The 21466-nt window shown below is 38.2% G+C and overlaps 1 protein-coding gene and 1 long non-coding RNA gene across 4 annotated transcripts; both read left to right on the forward strand.

Annotated features, from left to right (window-relative positions):
• Window positions 1–1745: 1745 nt before the first annotated feature.
• Window positions 1746–10851, forward strand: il12rb1 (interleukin 12 receptor subunit beta 1). 3 transcript variants are annotated; one of them, XM_044043312.1, is made up of 16 exons: window positions 1746–1930; window positions 2454–2577; window positions 2997–3148; window positions 3237–3379; window positions 4043–4064; window positions 4222–4281; window positions 5697–5819; window positions 5952–6028; window positions 6694–6958; window positions 7058–7189; window positions 7359–7460; window positions 8338–8493; window positions 8714–8869; window positions 8975–9044; window positions 9692–9767; window positions 10446–10851. In XM_044043312.1, the coding sequence occupies exons 1-16, from the start codon at window positions 1864–1866 to the stop codon at window positions 10755–10757; spliced, it is 2037 nt and encodes a 678-aa protein (XP_043899247.1). In that variant the 5' UTR covers window positions 1746–1863; the 3' UTR covers window positions 10758–10851. The 3 variants fall into 3 exon arrangements, with proteins under 3 accessions (XP_043899247.1, XP_043899249.1, XP_043899250.1); XM_044043314.1 differs by having other exon boundaries at window positions 10449–10851; XM_044043315.1 differs by having other exon boundaries at window positions 6727–6958.
• Window positions 10852–15616: 4765 nt separating this feature from the next.
• LOC122780503 lies at window positions 15617–18132 on the forward strand. Its single transcript, XR_006361698.1, has 3 exons — window positions 15617–15705; window positions 17137–17194; window positions 17888–18132. It is a non-coding gene; the product is annotated as an uncharacterized LOC122780503 (long non-coding RNA).
• The last annotated feature ends 3334 nt before the right edge of the window (window positions 18133–21466 follow it).

Below are 21466 nucleotides of genomic sequence, written 5' to 3' on the forward strand. Positions count from 1 at the left end.
ATTGAGTCGAGCTGCTGCTCCTTCACATGAAATACTGCCTTTCCTCTTGGCTTTTCTAAGTGAATTTAACTGCTCGGGAACACTGGTTAGATCCAGGAATCTGCAGTCTCACCTTAAAATGTCATTAGTTTTTACTCAGACTCACTTAAGTTCACTCTTAATATCTCAAAAGTCACGTAAATTGTAATGTAATGTAAATTTGATCTCTAATGACTTGATGATTCTGTTTAGAAATGACAAGATAATCTGATATCATAATCATAACAAAATGGTTCAATAATGAATTCAAATGCAATGTTACTCATCTTATCAAAGCCACCACAAGGTCTCTATGGCAAATGTGTGTGTGTTCTTGCATGTGTGAACAAAATGTTTACAAAATAAAGCACATGCACATGATTGAAAGTGTAACTTGTAAAAAATGGGAACTGGAGGGAAAATGAGGATGTAAGTAAAGGAAGAGTTACGGGAATCACTGTGTCCATAACCACAACACAAATATAACCACTAAGAATCAATGAACGTTTTCACATCCAACAGGCAACAGGTCAACTACAAGTGCAGTCAGTTCACTGTACATTTGTGTAATGATTAACATGAAAGTTTTTAATTGTAAAAGTTAAGGTAACTAGGCTCTAATTGAGGTGAGGCGGGACCATGTAGTGGAAAAAACATTTAAAGAGGGTCATAAATCTCAGTCTCTAAAGATCCATTATCTTTCACATACCATTACTATAAATAGTATTATTGCAATTACTAGCAGTATTGTTGTTAGTACTGTTATTGATATTGATAGTAATGGTTGATTGATTGTAATGGTATTATCGATATTAATATAAATATGGTGTATAGTATGATAAATATGTATGGTGTATAGTATGACTACAATTTAAATACAGAAGCGAGACTGAGAAATATATCATTTTGAATTTTTTTATTTTAGATCAAGTGAAATGGTTACTGAAGGGCCATTTATATACGTTTCATTATGTGAATAACTGTACTGTCTGTGCAGTGTGTTTGCAGTGTTGTTATGTACTGTGTAATTGTATGAATGTGTCGCAGGAAGAATAGCGGCAGCATTCGCTGCAGCAAATGGGGATCCTAATAAACTAAACTAAACTTTGGGACATGAGACCCCATATGTCACAAACAACTTAAAAACCAGGTTTCCCCTCCTCCTCGCTGTCTTCTCTTCTCCAACTCCCTGGAGGACACAGACTCCTCTTCTCTCCCCCCTGTAGTTTCTTTGTCAACCACCATCTTGATTTGTGGTCTACCTTTATTTGACTTAATTTGATATGGTCCATACACACACAGACTCTCTGTTTGATTTGAGTTTTAAAAAGGCCGTTTCACAGCAGACACTGTGTCGTGTCATTGTTGGAAAAGCACAGACGTAGAGTCCCAGTAATCAATTCAGTTATTTACACCTCAGCTTTTCATACTCTGACACATCAGAAAGTCCCTGCCAGGAATCAACTGTTGTTGTTTCCAATGGGTACAAATAGTGATAGTGATAAACACAGACGTTCAACCAACTTATACATTTTACTGATTATCGACTGTCTGACATAATCAATGTCTGTACTGTGTTGCTGTAGCTGCCAGAGTTTAATTTAATCTTCTTGAGGTAAGATAAAAAAAAAAAGACTTCACTTTCAGAATGGCTGTTGTGTCTGTACTGAATGCATCCTCCCCCCGCCCCTCACATGTGGTTTTGCTTCAAAAGTCTAACCTGTCCATGAAACTGCAGTGACATTTCTGAGAAAGAAAGTGAGTTATATGTTAGCAGACTCACTCGATTGACTCTCACACTGTGACGGGTGATCATATTCTCTCCACTGACTGTACCTCGTGGAAATGCTGACATTCTGGATTTCACTACATGGATATATTATCTTTATGTTCCTTACAACAGCTAGCAAAGGTAAATGCACATGGAAGCTCTTTACATCCAACATTTGATTTGGTTTGATTTAAATTACGTCTAGCTTTTGCTTTATGGTAGAAGGAGTGCTCAGAACACAATATTTAATACATGTGATGGAAAAAGTAAGAGTAAAACATCAGCCACAAGATGCTTATCAGCATTCTGTGGTTTACTCTAACTGATGACAATCTGCTCTGTGATGCTCTGTGCAGCCTCACTGAGGCGTTTGGTCTACACTTCTTTACAAGTAAGGTGTTCATTCTTTCAGACTGGAGCCACAATACATAGTCTGATGTCTCAATCTTTAAACTGTAATTGTGTCATAGTTCATCACCAACAAGATAAAAAGAAGAGGTGAATTTAAATTGTGGGGTCACAATAAATGAGAACGCATGTAAATCAAGAACACTGTAGTTGCTGATCTCCTATGAACATATCTTTGTTTATTTCCGGATAATCAGGTAAATAAAGGCTCAAATTTCACATGAAGTGGGTATTATATAACTGTAATGTATTTCAGGTTCGACATGTGAGGCGCCTTCAAGTCCTGAGTGCTTCAGGAGAAATGCATCGGAAACTGTTTACACGTGCGAATGGAGCACAAGTACAACCAACAGCAATGTGACATTTGACCTTTATTTTAAGTGAGTAATATTAATGTATTTGTGCAGCAATATATCACAACTTTGCTCCAAACAGGCTCTAGATTGAGTGTCCAATCTTACCAGCTGCTGTCGCTCATCTGTATATTTTTGACCTAAAGACATCGTTCAGGTTTTTTGAAACGTGGTTGTATAAGTTGGATTGGATTGGTTGGATTTAACATTTGACATTTAAGTATTTATCAGTCCTACCTAAATGTACAGACTTAGCAAACAAGGTTGGCACAACAAAGTCAGTGTTCATTAATACTTCATAATACCTCATACAACCACACTACAGAAAAAACTAGAAACAATTTCTTTAATCCAAGTCATGACAGTTGAATAGGGGTTTCTGTCTGATGTCTTGTGTGATGCTTTCAGTTTCTACCAACACTGTTATACGACATATTCATGTGTAGCAAGAAAAAATTTGGAAGCATTAAGGCAACGAGTTGGCCGATCCCTGATGAACTGCTGATTAAAAATCGACCTGTCAATATTTCGGTGGAAGCTCACGTGGATAATTTGAGCTGCATGTCGCCTTGGAGGACCGTAGAACTCGGAAACATAGGTAATTCATACTTTTAAAGAAAAGTTGAGTATGATATTAAGAACAAGAAAGAAAACATGAGATACAAGACTGTGCTTCACTCCAACAGTTAAATACGATGCACCTCACAGTATTTCCATGTCCTGGTCAAAAAACGATCTGGTCTTAATGTGGAGTGCTGCAGAGACGTCTCCGTCTTTAGCCGAGGTGTGGTTCCGACGACATGAACATCCCTCTGAATCATGGGAAAAAGTAAGACACGTTTGTGCTTATTACTAAACCGATTATATTTTGCGCTTATTCATACTGTCTTGTGCAAACAAAAGGCTTCTGTCTCGCAAATTTGGTTCACAAATGTGTTAATATCGTGTGATTATTGTACAGGTGAGACTTGGAATGGTCACAATAAAAGGCCAGTCAAAAAACAATGACCTGTGACTTGTGGCATCTGCGGCAATGTGTTGCATGGGAGAACTGCACATTTTCGAGCAGGCTAAAGGCCTGTACACACTCCTTGACACGTCATCTGGGCAGCATTATTTTTCTTGTGTGGTTTCTGGGCGTGGTTGATGCAGAAATGTTGTCATTCCCTATGAGGACTTCCCAGGAGTTCTGCACTTGAGTTTGAAATGGCCTGGCCAGAACTAACTTTTTTCTTGACAAATTCCTCTGTTCTTGCGGGGTATGTACAGGCCTTAAGACTCTCATGTGCCGTAATCATGCTCTATAATCAGCATCTTCATATGGCTCACCTGCCAGATTTAAACGCATCTGTGAACCAAATTTGAGAGAAATAAGCCTCTTTTTTGCATTCAGGAAATCTTACATATTATTTTACTTTAATTGATGGAAAAAAATTGTTGAATGTACAGTTTTGCTGCTCTAACTTACCTAACATCTGCACTTATGTTACAGAGATTAATAAATACTACTTTGTGTAAGTACTCCCTTGAGATCAATATCTTTTCAACTTAATGTTTGTTAAGCATGATTTTGTCTTGTGTGTGTGATATATTTCATTTCTACTTTTAGAAAAACACATTAAAGGCCACTTATTGACCGTTTGCTAAACAGAATGTTCTTTTTTTTCACAGTGACTGCACGGAAAAAAATCTCGACTTCATGGTGTCCAAAAAAAGGGCTGACTCCTGGAAGTACGCACTGTTTAAGATATGTTACAACCAAATACAAATAATACCATACAATACAAGACCACACAACATGCTGTGGTATGCTGATGATGATACAATGAAAAACAATATAGGATATCATATGAACGCGATACAAAACCATAACAGCTGGTACGACATGATATAATCTGCCAGCAGGTGGCGCTATGATTGATTCAGTTTTAATGTGCTGATGATTTCTGGCTGTGTCTCTTGTCTGTTTCAAGCATATCACTCAATGTACATTGAAGTTACAGGCCACTTCCTGTTTTGTGGCGAAATGGTGACTAAATTCAAAAGGGCTGACTTCCTGTTGGGTGAAGTTTGTGTTCATATAGGTGTTCAGGGTGGGTCTCTTGTCTCACCTGTGGTCATTTATGGTTTTAGTCCAAGATTCATACACTACTGAACTAAGTACTTCCTAGAGTACTTGCATGCAGAATATGAGTACTTTATAAGTATAAGTACTATAAGTACTTTTGCTGTGTACTTTTTGAGTAATCCTCTGTCAAAATCCTTAATTAAGTCTATTTCGCCCTACTTTGACATGGAATGAAAAGCTTATTTTATTTTTTTAAGTAGTCCAAGATTCATACATCTTGTTCTCTGTGACAGAGGATTACTCAAAAAGTACATACATACGTAATATTATGAAGTCAGGTAGTCTAGGAAGTACTTAGTTCAGTAGTGTTTGGATCTTGGACTACTTACTACTTGGAAAATAAGCTTTTTATTCCACGTCAAAGTTGGACAAAATATACTTAATCTTGTCTCAGCGGATTACTCAAAAAGTACAAAGTAAAAGTACTTCATATTATGCATGCATGCAGGTTGTCGGTAGTAGGGAAGTACGTAGTTATGTTTATGTAAATATGTTTACGTAGTTTTCTCTTTGTTTCTTCTTCTTCTTTGAGGATCTGGCGGAATCCTCTGTTAAAAAAAACTTCCGTAACGCTGTTAACTGATCTTGATATAGCACTGACCTTCATGTTGCACCCCAGATCTTTATGTCGATGGCAAATTTAAAGTGTTGAAATTATGAAAATGGCACAATTATCCATTAATACGCAATTTTTGTGAAAAAAAAGGACAATTCTGGGAACGAAAACAAACATTTCTCCTTTTTTGATTGGCATGTACGTAACAGTCTGGACATTAACCACAGCAACTGACTCACTGTATATCAGCTCCCTATCGAACACTGTATGAATGTGAATGAGCCTCACACAAATGTCACAGCTACTTAGCGTTTAAAACATTATGACTGTACCATTAACGCTGTTAATTCTATGGTTTTTTTGTTGTTGTTTAGATATGGGGAATTGTAAGAGGAAGAAATGCCAACATTTCAAACGTTAAGTGAACAATTATGTCTCTGTTTCCTCTTTTGAACTCTACAGACCAGGTGACCATTGGGAATCTCACAAAGCATTCAATTTACCAGGTCCAGATCAGACATCGCTCCAATCTAGTTAAAAGTCCTCTGTGGAGTAAATGGTCTCCAGTTGTGATTGTTCCTGCAGGTGAACTTGTTATCTCTCTCTTTACATCAGTGTCTTCAGCACATGCTGCTTTTATAGGACTTTGAGCACAGATCATTTAAGCTGCATTTGCCATGTAATGACATTCAATAACAGTTTCTGTTTTCTTTGCAGAGCTTGAATATAAACCTCAAGTAAACGTGACAACAAAACTGTTGAAGGGCAGCCGAGAAGTGACACTGACATGGAAGGTAAACCACAACATCCACACATACAAGTCATCACGTATAAGTCGCTGTGTGCCACTGTTATGTCCTTTTCATTGGTGGAACTTTTATAAACAGACAATAATAAGTAATAAGTAATATTTGAATGGTGCACAGTGGCAGCAGCACAAATTAACTACTACATGAGGACATTTAAACAGTGTTGTAATGTCACAAAGTACAAATACTTTGTTTATGTACTGAAGTACCAAATTCACATATCTGTACTTTAGTTTATTTATATTTCTAACAATTTTTACTTTTACTTCACTACATACTTTTACTTCACTACATTTTCCTCTAACTACTTTCCTCTAAGTACTAAACCTTAAGTGCATTTTATATCAGACAATTACTTTTGATACTTATGCACAGTAAATGTCAAATATTTTAACACTTTTACTTAAGTAATATTATAAAAAGTTATTTTCTGGTAAGATACTTTATTATACAAGACTGCATTTAAAATTGACTTGTTTACTTATATGTATACATGCAGTTTCACTGCACCCCAGTCTTTGTCTCGGTGTCACATTTGACTTTTTCTATGTGTTTTTCGAATTCAGACATTTGATTTAACCGATTCACGTGTTGTTCGTTGAACAATTCTTATTTGATCACATGTGAGTGGTTGCTTTCTTTTCTCTCAGTTGCAGTCAACTGATGTCTTTTCTGCTACACAGCCAATGCCACATACAGCAGCAGAGGTGACCTACAGACTGGAATACACGCTGTCCTCTCTCAGATGTTCTTGTCCAAGGGCAGCGTGGAGGAGACATCCCATCACAACAAATAACTACAAAATGTTTGTGCCGTACTCTGCCGTGAAAATCTCCGTCACTGCCAGAAACGCAGCAGGGTGTTCACCTCCAGCAATCGTGCAAGTACCGGCTGTACCTATTGTAAATTTAAAAAGTAGGCCTAAGTGTTTGTCTCGAGTACATTAGAATGTCTTGTATATCTATTACTATAGCAGACTCTTCTAAAGACTGTTCTCTCTTTCCTATGTGATAGTGTGTGACAAAACTTCGAAACATACAAAGAAAATGTGCAAGCAGTGGTACGAGTTTCAAGAGCCAGACTCTGAAAATGTGACCTCAGCAAGTGAGCGAAAACTGGAGCCAAACATGGAGCCATTAAGAAGGAGTAAGTTGTATTCTTGCATGTATGTTTTTTTTTTCTTTTTTATTCATTGTATGCTTTTAACGACGCACATTTCATTACTGACACAAAACAGAATACTTGCAGGTTACGGTTCAGTTTTCATTGTGAATTGACTTTACTCTTGTTCATATCATGCCTGTTTCTGTTGCAGCTCACTTACAGGCCTACTTTGGCTACATGTACTATGAACACATGTGTGATGGCGGGAGGCCACGGACAGTTAAAACGTGCCTCTTTTACAAAAAAGAGGGTGGTGAGTCTCCTAACATAAGGTTGTTGCTCTGCATACTGTGGGCGCTGGATGTATGAATGCATTAAGGAATGTTCTGCCAATGTTTGGGCAAAATACTTGGGATGATCACAAATAGTTGAGTAAAATATGGGGAAAAACGGGGATTAAAAATGTGGTAGTATTATGGCAATCACTTTGTTAGGGGGAGAGACATTATTTGTAAAGCACTTGAACAACAACAGTTGAAAGTGTTGTACATCATAGATAAATAAAATATAAAAGCAAGCAATAAAACAGACAATACAACAATAAAATACGAAATACTCCAGGTAAAATCAACTTCTCGTGCTTAGTCGAAAGTTTTAAAAATGGACAGATTGGGGGCCTGGGCCACATGGGTGATGTAGTGGTCAGCACTCTTGCCTTTGCAGAGCCAGTCAGAACAAGCCGGTCAGAACCCTCATGTGGAGGATAAAGCGGTAGAAGATGAGTGAGTGAGTGGAGCCTTTCTAACATGCAGAGCAACAGAAAAGTCCCCTCTGAGCGTCCGTTTAGATTTTGGTATCTCTCGGACACCGGGCAGGAGTGTGAGGACGAAGCAGCTCAGGGCAAGAAGGATTTAAAAACACAGTTTTAAAATGAACTCTAAAATGTACAGGCAGCCAGTGGAGTGAGGCCAAACGTAAAATGTAAAATATGTTTACTTATCCATTTTGATTCCCAAACATTTTCATGTAAAGGTGTTACACTGATTGTCACAATCAAGTTATTATCTCCTTATTATCACACCATTACCACTGATTTTGGTATCAGATGATATTACCACGTTGCAGATACATGATCTACTTCTGTAGAATGAAAAAAAAGCAAAAAAACTATACTTCTTTTGCCTCATCAGCACCACAAAGAGAACCTCCAGATTTCAGTGCCTTGAGTGAAACACACAATTCAACCACCCTTTCCTGGAAAGTGATTCCCTCTGTGGACCGGCGAGGTTTTCTCACACATTACAGGCTGTGTAGCGTGGAAATCAGCTCAGCAGATCAGCCAACAGGTGAAACCTGTGCACTTTATTTATTCACCTGAAACTGTTTCACTGTCAAGCTAAATTGTCCTCATTTTGAATTACATGAAGTACAGATATTTGTGAAGTAAAGTAGGTTAACTTTGAAATGACAAACTTTCACTCACAGCATGTGAGGAAAAGGAAAACATATCTATAACGTGGTCACATGATTTCTACAGTGATGCTCTTCAACATGTTGTTTCTTCAGAGTGCCGTAATATATCGGCCTCATTGACCAAATACCATCTGGAAAACTTGACACCAGGAGCAAAATACAGCATCAGTCTGGCCGGAGTCACACAAGTGGGTGAAGGCCCTAAAGCCACTGTAACTGTCAACACATGGCAAGAGAAACACGTGAATGGTATCAGGCTTTCGTTTTTTTGTTTTGTTTTCATCAGCGTTATCAACATACATGTATGGCTGCACGACTCATTTTAAATCTTTCTTTTCTCTCCCCCCAAATCAGTGTGGTGGAGTTTTGGCTTGCTCTTTGTATTCTTCTTCATAACAACGACATGCACCATTATTCTGAAGAGGTAGGGAACCGCCATTGGCAATGTAAATGTTAATAAAATAAACACAATCTGTAGTATATGCTGGGGATGGGAATCGGTATCGGTAACCGATATATGTTACACATTCAGAGAATTGTCTTTGAAATGACTCAGCAACAGCTAGTTAACAGCTTCATAGTTTATAAATGGTCTAAAATGACTGTATCGGACTGGTAACGGTATCAGTAGTTACTCGAGTTTGTGATATCGGTATCGGACACAAAGAATGGTATTGTCCCATCCCCAGAATATACACTCTTTGAGTGTGAGATGTGGATAATTGTCACAATTGTCCGACTTTCTTTTGAAACCACATTTTATCGATAGCAAAAACGTAAAGATGACAGAAGAATTCTATTTTGCCACTTTTGTGACACACTAACAGCTTCACAAATAGAGTCAATTGAGTGTTTCCATGTCAGGGATTGTTCATCACGTTCATCACGTGTTGCTTTTATTCAGTGTCACAGGAATTCACAAAATAAATGTGGATACATTTGTGTTAACACATATTAAACACACATTCTTATATATTAAGTAGCAGCATTGTGCATAATTATTATTTTATAAGCTGTTTCATCTGCACCTAAACTGACCTTATTTGTAAACCTTTTCCACTCTGTTCTCAGAATCCGAAACAAAGTCTTCCCTCCCGTTCCGACACCTGTCATTCCAGATTTCTCTTCCAGTCAGCTGGAGGGTCAGGTAAATTGTTTGCGTTTAGACCTGGTTTTAGGATTAGGTAAAGGTTAAGGTTTAAAGCGAGAGAGAGAGAGAGAAAGGGAAGAGAGCTAGAGTTAATCTCAGTTGCTTCCCTGTACCGCATGTGTCAAAGTGCTCGGAGCTGTTATTGGGTGGTAGTGTTTGGCGCAACAGCCCAAAGCACAAACTCAAAATATAGACAGAGTTTACAGGGCTGTTAAGTTAAATTGTGATTAAATTGACTGTGCCTTTCTGCATGGAGTTTGCATGTTCTCCCTGTGTGTGCGTGGGTTTTCTCCGGGTTCTCCGGGTTCCTCCCACAGTCAAAAAACAGGCAGCTTTTGGGGAATAGGCAAACTGGACACTCTGAATTGACCACAGGTGTGAATTTGAGAGTGTATGGTTGTTTGTTTCTGTGTGTCCCTGTGATGGACTGGTGAACTGTGCAGGGTATACCCCGCCTTTCGCCCCATGTCAGCTGAGATTGGCACAGCACCACCCGCGATACACACACGCATCTGTATTAAGTTATTGTTTTTACAGTAAACAAAGTCTGCTTTGTCTGAAGTCTTTTTCATCTTTTATGTTTCTTGACAAAAAAAGCAACCTTTTCTTTTAATTGACAGTGACGTTTGTTCTCTCTGTTGACCATTAACGCTGAGTCAATGTGATCCACATCAGCAGATGCAGGAGGAGAAAGAAGAGGTGCATGATCTGATGCTCCAGCTGCATCCAGAGGGCAAGTCTGCCCCCGACAATGCAGAAGAAACCACTGTCTCACAGCATGAGTGGAGTCACAAGGAGGTGGAGAATGACAGTGATGATTCAAGGACGTCAGGAGGAAGCAGTGATGAGAGTCCTGGCTCCACTGACGATGCACCGATAAACTCCGGAGGGGAAGAGATCACAGATCTCGAACAGCTGGACAATGAGATCGCCATTCTGATATACAGGAATGGTTTGGTCTTTGATGTGAAGACAGACTCGCCTTAAAATGAGTAAAAAGTAGTTAGTAGTAGTTTTGCACAACATTTATGCCAAAGTTTGCCAGAGTTTTGTCCATAATAAAATAATATTGTGTATCAAAGTTGGGTTTTCAGTCTTGCCAGTTTTATTTATAGACAGAAAGTGGCTGACAGGAGGTTAAATGATCAAAGCATTTGTGTTGTTTTTTTCTAAAATGTAGATCAAAAAGCCTCATTCAGACACATACAACACTTTAAGCAAATTGCTGTAGGAGTGTAAAAAGGTGCTAAGATTTATCCCTCTGGTGTGTAATATCACGTCAAGTTTGTTAAGTTTAGTCACTCATGTCTTGTTTTCTTATGCACTTTGACTTGGAGTCGTGCATTTGAGTCCTCCAGTCTTGTGTCTAAAAGCACAACGTGGTGCTCTTCAGTTTGAGGATACATTAAGCTAAGAAATCTTGCAGAAATCTGCAGCACTCAAGAGGGCACTCACTCATCTTCGACTGCTTTATGAGGGTTGCCAGGGGCGCTGGTGCCAATCCCAGCTTACATAAGGCAAAAGGCAGGACAGGTCGCTCTGATAGCCGTGACCTTTTAACACAAATAGCAGGATGTCCATAAAAGGAGTTGTGTATTATTCCCACTGCAATTTACCAAGGATGCACCGTGAGCTCTAAGGGATAATATTGTAAATTGCAGTAAGCAGAGGCGAAAACAGCTGTTATATATCATGTGATGGTGGTGACGATGTTAGAATGCAGTCATGCCTCCACACAAATGTCAGACAGTGTGCCCAACTCAAATACTATTAATGCAAAATTGAAAAAGAGAGGCTGCCAACTGGTCTTTATGGAGATAGTTCTGTTTTTTTAAGTGCAATCCATTTTATTTATTTTTTTAACTTAATTTTCAGTGCACGCAGGTTGTTAATGACTTATAAAGAGACAGGTTCAGGTTAAAGTAGTTAAAATGTGATGATGTTTATATACATTACATTACATGTCATTTAGCAGACACTTTATCCAAAGTGACATTACAATCATTGAGTTTGATATCAATGTTGAATATGTTAATTTTTTTTACCTTACTTACCCTCCCCCTACATCTCTTTTTGCACTTGGATCCACCTCAGCACGCTCACCATCCATCAGTCCACCATTCCTCTTTCTAAGATTATGAAGCTTATTCCTCTTTTGTAAGTCACTTTGGATAAAAGCGTCTGCTTAAATGTAGATGTACTTTTTTTAAGTTTATTGTCACACAGCATTTGTGACTTGAGTTACGTTTTGTTATGACGTCTTGATGACGTCATAAACATCAAATCATTGTTGGGCAGAGAAAGCGTCACGTTTTATGTCGCATAATTAATGTCTGCACTTGGGTTGAAGAGGCGCAGGCGGAGACTTACCTTTTCGCTTTTGTTGTAATTATTATATAATCGATCGTTTCATGATTTGTTTTATGATAAAAACAAGTCAACTTTGTATGTGTGAGAGTCAGAGATGATCACTCATACCTTTGTTTTTATTTTAAAGTTTTATAGTGTTCATGGTGTTGATGGTTTATTTTAGGTTCATTTTCTGTTCAGCAAACATACACTATAAATAATACACTAGACAAAAGACATCTGGATCAAACTTATTGATAGAATTGATATTTAATATTTTCTTTAAAAAATAATATGGAAAACTTCACTACAAAACATTATCAACTGAGTTCAAATTGCAGTCATTAGATTTCGCAACAGTAACAGCAAATAAAAGGAAATGGCTTCACTGTCAAGACTCTGGCTCATTGTTGGTCATTGTAAAATGGAGCCTGACTCAAAGAAGCACTGGATGTGAAGGCTGAGTTAAAAAAAATAGATTCTGTAGCAGGAAGTGGTCACAATATAGAAACAATGGCATTTAAAAAGGGTAGCTTGTGCAAGATGACAGGATGGATTAGTCATAAGCAAAGAAGTGACTTATGGGGGTTTAAAACAGCACTCTGTTCAAAGTAGGACATGTCATGTTGTTGTGCTAGAAGTGATGACAAACGTACTTTTTACACATCACCACACTTTATTTCTCAGCAGGAATTGTTTTTTTTTCTTCTTCATGACAGTCAAATCTGCAAGAAAATCACTCCAGTGTCCCAGTTTATTAATGTCTCGCCACAGTGAGATAAGAATCCTCCTATCCTTACTGCAGACAGCAAGCTAACATCTAATGCGATGCGATCTGCGGCGAAATTAATATCAGATAATAGCACATTGTCTTATCTGTATATAAAAGCAGTACTGCAGACAAAAATCTTCGCAAATCACCTCCAGCCCTTTGCTACACCTTCTTTATTGGGTTTGGTCACACCGTCCTCGTGAGCCTCCACAGAGAGCGTAGGACACCTGGCACGTTCTCTTGTAGCTCACATGGTCAAGGCAGACATTGCAGGTCCACCGCATGTCCTGGATTGTGAATTAGCTGACCAATCAGTCAATCATGTAACGACTGTGTGTAAGTGGACCCAAATGCAGGACGGTGTTCACTGGACAGTCAGTTTAAGAACAAACACTATAGAATGCTGGAATGCTCAGGGGAAAACTGAAAAGACGATCTGGCAGTCTTTAAACACTCAACTGAGCGTATCTGGTCCTGCTAGGGAGGTGAGTGCATATTATTCGGGTGTATCTAGTGAGTAATCACCAGGAGGTCAGGATGAGGAACCAGAGGTGAAAGATTCTTGACAGAACAGTTTTGGCTCTGTTTCTCTTCACCCTTTACACTGCAGACTTCTCCCACAGCTCCCCCTTCTGTCACCTGCAGAAGTTCTCTGATGACTCTGCAATTGTTGACCTCAGGAGCACAGAGAACTGATGCAGGACTATGCGGACTGGTGCCTGCAGTTGGGTATATGATACTTATGCAGAGTCTTGTCTTCCGAAAACAGTTTTTTATGCAAAGCAAATACAGATTAGAAAGAAAATGCAGTTAGCTATCCGTAACAATGATTAAAATGAGAAATTCACTTATATATAAATATATATAAGTGAAATATATAAATAAATAAATCCTGAAGGAACAAAACCCAATAAAATACTTGAAAAGGTGAATTATAAATAAAAAATAATAAAATTCTCAGGTCAAAGAGTCAAACCTCAGTCGACTTTTCTTCAAAAAATGTTTTCTTATAATATTGTAAGAAGAAAAGAAAAAAAAGTGTCTTTTATGAATCTGGTCTGTGAGAGCACTTTACTGTAAAAGGTACTAAATCAATAAAGTTATGCTGTGTGTCACTGTTTACATTTAATATTTTCATTGTTCGTATATGTTTTGCATTTGTCTCACATCTTTTTGTATATTTCTGAGAAAGAAAGAAAGAAAGCATTTGAAGAAGTTGGAGGACGGAAGAGAAGGAAAGAAAGAACATGAAGAGGTGACTGGAAGAAGGACAGAGATGAAGGGAGGGATGGAGGAAAGAAAGAAGGGCTGGAAAATATTAAAGAAATAGAAAGAAGGGACTAAAAAGAAGGAGAGAGAAGGGACAGAAACAAAGGGTGAATGGACAGAGGATGAAAGAAAAAAGGAATGGATTAAAAATAAGGTACGACTTATTTCTCAGAATTCATGCTGTTTTATTTTTTTTATATGTATACTCCTCCGTAACTTTGCACTAAGCATCAGTTGTGTTAATTTTTTCCATCTGCAATTTATTAAAACGTTCATTCAATTTATGTTATATTCTGTACAACAGTGACGACACAAAGCAATGAAACTGTCTGATAAAATAAAGCAAATCCAACCACAGATAAAAGCACCTTTACAGGAAAAAGGGAGCCCAATTTACGGTTAGAAACACCAAGTTTAACGTTGTCAAATAAATAAGAAACACAGCAATAAAATAATGAAAGAATAAACACAAATGCATGCTTTTAATTATTACTATTATTAAAAACAACAAAACGGAAAAGAAATCATAATCACCAAAACCAAAATATTCTAAATTCTTAGCTGATGAATAGTCTATACACAGAGTTTTATTTTATTTATTTAATTTTAGACATGAAATAACTAACATGTTTACCTGACAGGTGAGGGCAGCATATCACTTCTACTGAGTGTCTGTGTGTGTGTGTGTGTGTGCGCGTGTGTGTGGGACACCAGTGTCCCTCTGGTTGCTCGGGAACTTGTAATGGTTTTCCAGGTTGCAGGACATGAGGTTGACTGAAGAACAACAGTTATCAGTGCTTGCACACACACACACACAGTAGATATTCTACTGTTTCTACTGTAGGGTTCAGTTTTGGATGGATTATGATTCTACTTTAGAATCATAATCCAGCCATCTTCCACCGCTTTATCCTCCACATGAGGTTCTGAAGGTGCCGAAGTGATTTTTAGCCTTGGCCCAAAAAAATAAATTTTTCTGTATTTTTTTGCGTGAGTGTGAGAGAAGCTGCTCTCCCTAAAGGCCTTCGCTGGTAATTGCGCCTTCTACTTCACACACGTGCACCTTCCAAATATGGTTAGGTCAGCCCACTTCCTGGTCCCCATTAGTAAGATTTTAAGATTTTCAGTGTTTTATTGGAAATTTAGTTTTTGCAGCTGCACAAGCATAACAATAAGAAGAAAAAGAAGAAGGGGGCGGGTTTGCACTTTGTGTGAGTAAGAGATGCAGCAATACAATTACTCAAGAGCATTTTAAGCTAATTTGTAAGGGAGTTGCATGAGACATAGTTGAGTGTGGAGGATGAGTTGTAGAAAAAAACTATTTAATAATGTTTAGTAAAAGAGGCTCTGCATCTGATATATAATTTTGCAATAAAATACGACAGGGTATATGTGCAATTATGACTTCCGATGAAAAGCTTTTACTCTGAAATCACACAATAAGCTGGCACAGGAAGCTGACTGCAGCTTAACAGTATACGACGTCTCTCGCCTCGTGGACAAGTTCACACAGCTCAGAATCAAGATTGGGGACGATTCTGTTTGGTCAGTGTCGCAGTATTTCCCATAAAATTTCAGCATATTCAATCAATTCTAGAGTTGTGTGAGGCGGTTTAATGAAAACTGTCACGTTAAGAATGCTAATCAGCAGCTTAGCTAAGTGCTACGTGTCCAGGTGCTTGCAATTGGTTATGACGCAACGCTCACGTGAGCTAACACTAAGGAGTTAGTAATATTGGGCTAGCAAATTAAAGTGGGAATTAAATGGTTCTTTACACAAGAGATTTAGTCAAATTAAGTAATAGTTTGAAAAGTTTAAAAAAATTGGGTGCAGTAGGTGTTCCTAAGTATATAGTCAGAATCCTGTCCTATTGGTATGCCCAACAGACCATGCAAGTTAAATGGGACAACTGCTTATCTGCTCCCTTTCATATCAGTAACGGAGTAAGACAAGGGAGAATCTTATCTCCTATTTTGTTTAATTTCTACATGAATGATTTATCAAATAATCTAAGCTCATGTAAAACAGGCTGTATGGTCGGCAGTACAGTGATGGAACCATCTTATGTATGCTGATGATTGTGTGATCTTTAGTCCTAGCTCAGATGGTATACAGCAGCTCCTTAATGTGTGCTCTGTGTATGGGGAACAGCATGATATAAAGTACAACGAGTCAAAAAGTGTGATAATGATTTGCAGAACCGTGGAAGATAGACATATGACTTTTCCTGACTTTAAACTCTCAGGCAAGGTTCTAAATATCTGCAGTGAAGTGAAATATCTTGGTCATGTGATCACAGACCAACTGACAGATGATGAGGACATTTTTCGTCAGTGTCGTATATTGTATGTGCGAGCAAATGTATTGGTACATAAATTCGGTTGGTGTGAAGCTGACTCTGTTCAAAGCGTACTGTTCACCTATGTACACTGCACATCTGTGGTTGAAATATAAAAAAGCCAGCCTTCAGAAACTGCAAGTGACATACAATGACGCCTTGAGGATACTTTTAAAAAGGCCCAGATGGACCAGTGCGAGTGAGCTGTTTGTGAGCGCTGGAGTGAATACGCTGCAAGCGGCTCTGAGAAATGTAATGCACAGGTTCATCTGCCGGTTAAATGATTCTGAGAATCTAAATGTTGTGGCAATGGTAAACATAGTGACACGCGCTGCACGTCTCAGTTTTGGGGGCATTGGTATAACTGTCTTTTAAAAATTATTCATTCGATTATTTTATATATATATATACATACATATACATATACATATCGTTGGCTCTATCGACTATCTGAGAAAGCACTGCAGCTTGCCATGGTCAGCAAACTTCTAATGGCCCTCGAGCAAGGAAGCCTGGCTGAGTTCCATGGCAAAAACCTGGATGAAATCACTATATTTCCAGATGGTATGTTGTCGTTTTTCTTTTGTCCACCATGATTTTATTTTAGTTTGCTTTTCTTTTTGTATGTCTCCCACAGACAGTTCTTTGTCATGATGAAACGGAAGGGACCAGAGAAGGACACTATTCATCTCAAGGTATGCATTCATTAGTCTCAGCAGAAGCATTGCTCAAGTTAAAGCTTCTGTCCAGAACCTTTACATTTAGTTGATTACTCTGGTCAGAGCAGCATGAGATAGAGCTGTAACTAATGATTATTTTTATAATAGATTATTCTGTCGATTATTTTCTCAGTTAATCGTTTGGTCCATACAGAAAACCTTAAGAAATGTTGATTGGTGTTTGTCAAACTCGGAAGTGATGATGTTCTCTAATGTCCACAAACCAAAATTATAAACTTTTAATCGCTTCTTTTTTATTCAGAGCAAAGAAATGAAGAAAATAGTCACATTAGAGAAGCTTAAACTACGGGAAATCTTGTTTTAATCATGAAAAAAGCTTCAAACCGAGTAATCGATTATCAAAATATTTTTCGATTAATTTAGTAATCGATTAATTGTTTCAGTTCTACTATGAGACCATCATCACCTATTGTCATAAATCTCTGTCACCAGTTACGACGTGCATTTATTTTGGAAGACAACATAACGCCTCTGTTACACACTTCAACCAGCTGTGCATACAGCAGTTTGAAGATATTAAGTAGAACTTAAATATGTTCTTTATTTACAAATTCTGATGCTAATAGTCACCTGTCTTTTAGTACACATATGTATACTGACATACATACTGAATATGTTTATTCAATATGTCATGTACTTTTTTCATAGAGTCTTTGGCAGAAGAGACTCTTCCACCTACAGAGGAGAATGACATCCCACCACTACACAAGAGACACAAACTATCATCAGTAGAGGATTACAGAGTTGGAGCTGTGACACCTGTTGAAGGTTTTTTGTAATAACAGTTAAACATCTCAAACATGTCCTTCTCTTCATCAGAACACAGCTGCCCAACTCACATATGGCTGCATTTTAAGACAAATAGAATTGCCTCTAGCTTCTACCTCCCCCTCCTTAAGATAGTCCTATGTACAGTGCCTGACAAAAGTCTTGTCACTTATCCATTTTCTAGAAAAAACAGCTCATAACCTACCTTTAAATTAATCCATTGGTTTTAGAAATGGCTCATATGAAAGCTAAAACCCTCCCAAATCATGTTCAATATACTAAAATAAATTTGCTTCACTGAAGAAAGATTGATCATTTAATGAACACAGAAAGGTCAGATTTTGGCAAGACAAAAGTTTTGTCGCCGACAGAGAGTAATGTGAAAATTGAACAAATAATTTACTTCAAATACAAAAATATGCTGCATAACATCAGCAAATTAAGCAGTGGTGCTGTGAGATCCATATTTAATATCTTGTATGACTTCCATGAGCTTGAAGGACTGCATCCATGCGGTTCGATAATGATTTATACAAGTCATCAGGAATAGCAAAGAAAGCAGTCTTACATCAAGATTCTTTGGTATTGTCTTCCATGCTTCCTCTTTCATTCTACCCCAGACATGCTCAATGATGTTCATGTCTGGTGACTGGGCTGGCCAGTCCTGGAGCACCTTGATCTTCATCGCCTTGAGGAACTTTGACGTAGAGGTGGAAGAATGCGATGGAGCACCATCCTGCTACAAAATTTGACCCCTTTTATGTTTGGGAATGTAAGAGGGAGCTAATACTTCTTGAAATTTTAGGCTATTGATATTGCCTTCCACCCTGCAAATCTCTCACACACCCCTTTACTGGATGTAACCCCAGACCATGATTTTTCCACCACCAAACTTAACTGTTTTCTGGGTGAATCTCGGATCTATGCGGGCTCCACTAGGTCTCCTGCAATATTTACGGCGGCTGTGATGTAATTCAACTGAAGATTCATCTGAGAAATCCACCTTCTGCCACTTTTCCAGCGTCCATCCTTTTAGCAGGCTGTGGGCCTTGGCAAATGCCGCACGTTTTTTTAATTGCCTTTTGTTTAGTGATGGTTTCTGGGCACAGAGGCCATTTCGAGACAGAATTCTACGAACTGTTCTGGTTGACATGGGGACTTGAGGTGACCAGGCCTGGTGAAGCTCTGCTGCAGTGGAAAAGGGGCTGGCCTTGGATTTTCGAGCAGTTGTCTTGCAGGGTCTGCCGGACCTGGGCTTGTCAAAAACATCTCCAGTCTCTTCTAATCTTTTTCTTATACTTTGTATTTGACGCTGAAACACATTGAAGGTGTCAGCCACCTCAGCAGTGGATCTGGTCTTCAGCCTCTTGATAATCAACGCTTTGGTCTCAGGGTGAATCTTAGGCATGTTGTCAGAGGTCAAGTTGCAGTTGAAGTGAATGTCTGATGTGATGGGGTTCTTTTTATACACACCCGCTAATTGATTGATCAATTATTGATCACAGGAGAGGCTGTAATCTAGGATTGGGTACATCATATGACAAGGCGACAAGACTTTTGTCTTTGCAAAAACTGACTCAGTGGGCTTTACCAAGCTGTGAACGTTAGAATGCTTTTCAGAAGTTTCATTTGGCACCAAAACATTACTTCAAAAACTGTTGGGATTAAAATTAGCCATTTCTTGTAAAAAAAAATTGATTAGACATATATTTAAGGGGCACTTAAGGTCAACTTGTACCCAGGCGACAAGACTTTTGTCAGGGACTGTAGTTCTTCAGCTCTACAGTGACAAAAAAACTGGCAACAGGGTGTACAGCAAGAGACAATATTGCATGTATTGCAGACACAGCCGCCCAACTCGCATAAAACTAAATATGGGCTTGGTCACAGCGCCTGTGAGCCTGAATAAATAAAAAATTGGATGAATGGATAAGTAAGAAGAATTGGACAGAAGCAGTGGGGCTGATACTAATACTAAGTGATGACTTCTTGTTAATTGCTTATTTAACTAGCTTTGTTTCTCAAATCCTAACAAACCCAACAATATCCTCCCCATTTAGCTTACATAGAGGGACAAGGCAGCCACATCCTTTTATGTATAACGCAGCCTCAAATTACTATTCTGAAACGTCCCAAGACAGTCTAGCTGCAGACCTGCACTGTCAGGACCCTTCGTTGCAGACCTGCACTGTGAGGTCTCCTGCACTGTCAGGACCGGAAGTTGATTCGAAGCCTTTCAAAATAAAAGCGACCATACCGGAAGCACGTATTTTTCGTTCCCAATGTTTCTTGGATCTTTATTTTATGTTTACAATGTAAATATGTTTATGTGTATCCATGTGTTTAATGAAAGAGATTTTTTTTAAAAAACGTGTATATCTTTCCAGTTCAACTGTATAAGGTGAAAAAACTCAGGAAAATGTCAAGATAAAAAACGAACAAAATATTATATATATATAAAAAAGAAAATACAAAACGTTATGACCACTTCTAGGGTTATTCTACAGATAATGTACAGCTATTGTTATCATCCCCTATAAACATTATTAGCCTACTCAAAACATGCATTTTTTTACTCCAGTGTTTTAATTTAAGTCATAAAAAGGACAGCTGTTTCGTCTGCACTACAAATTCATATTGAAACAATACATCTCTGTAAATACACCTTAATGTGTGATGGCATAATGCATCTACACTCCAACCTATTGCTGACTGTTCTTTTATACCATTATTTATCATTGATAATTTAGCCCCCTGCACTGTTGGACCTATTTACATATTGATTTACTTATTTTTTTATATAGGCATATCTTATGTTTGTTTGCAATTATAACACCTCATAATTAATTTCATAATTGCTTAATATTGTTTGTGCTATGTTCTTACCTTGTGCTGTTGGACCACATGGAGGGTGTGAGGGTTGATGATTTTAAATGAACTTAGCTTTGTGTATTCAAAGTGAATTACTGAATACCTAGTTACATGACCCAGATAACCAATATCTTCTAAGCAGTTTTTTTAATGATTTTAATTATTAGTGTTTTAACAACAACAACAACTTTTTCCACAATTTTACTTTGTACTCACAGTATGCCAAGTACCCTCGTTTGTCCATAATCTTTTCACAGAAGAGCCACATATCTTCAATCTGGTAAAAAATAAATTTAAAAGGCTCAAGAATTAATTCTTTCTCTTCACCATTCGGATCCATGGTGTCAAACAGCTTTCACATTTCCTGCGCAGCCTCCTCAGTTTGGGTGCTGTTCATGTTCAAATCTAAGGCATCTTCACTCTGGCTGCAAACAAGTGTTGATTCGCCTGCACCCATTCCGCTGCAGCGTTCAACTTTGGGCGTAGTGCCGGTAGTTAAGATCAAAATATGCATCTTAGAACTCAGAGCTCTACCCAAAATCAATCAGTGATGTCACGATACACTGACATCAAAGTGGTCACTTCCTG

This window comes from Solea senegalensis, linkage group LG14 (genome assembly GCF_019176455.1).
Source record: "Solea senegalensis isolate Sse05_10M linkage group LG14, IFAPA_SoseM_1, whole genome shotgun sequence".
Classification (NCBI taxonomy): Eukaryota; Metazoa; Chordata; class Actinopteri; order Pleuronectiformes; family Soleidae; genus Solea; species Solea senegalensis.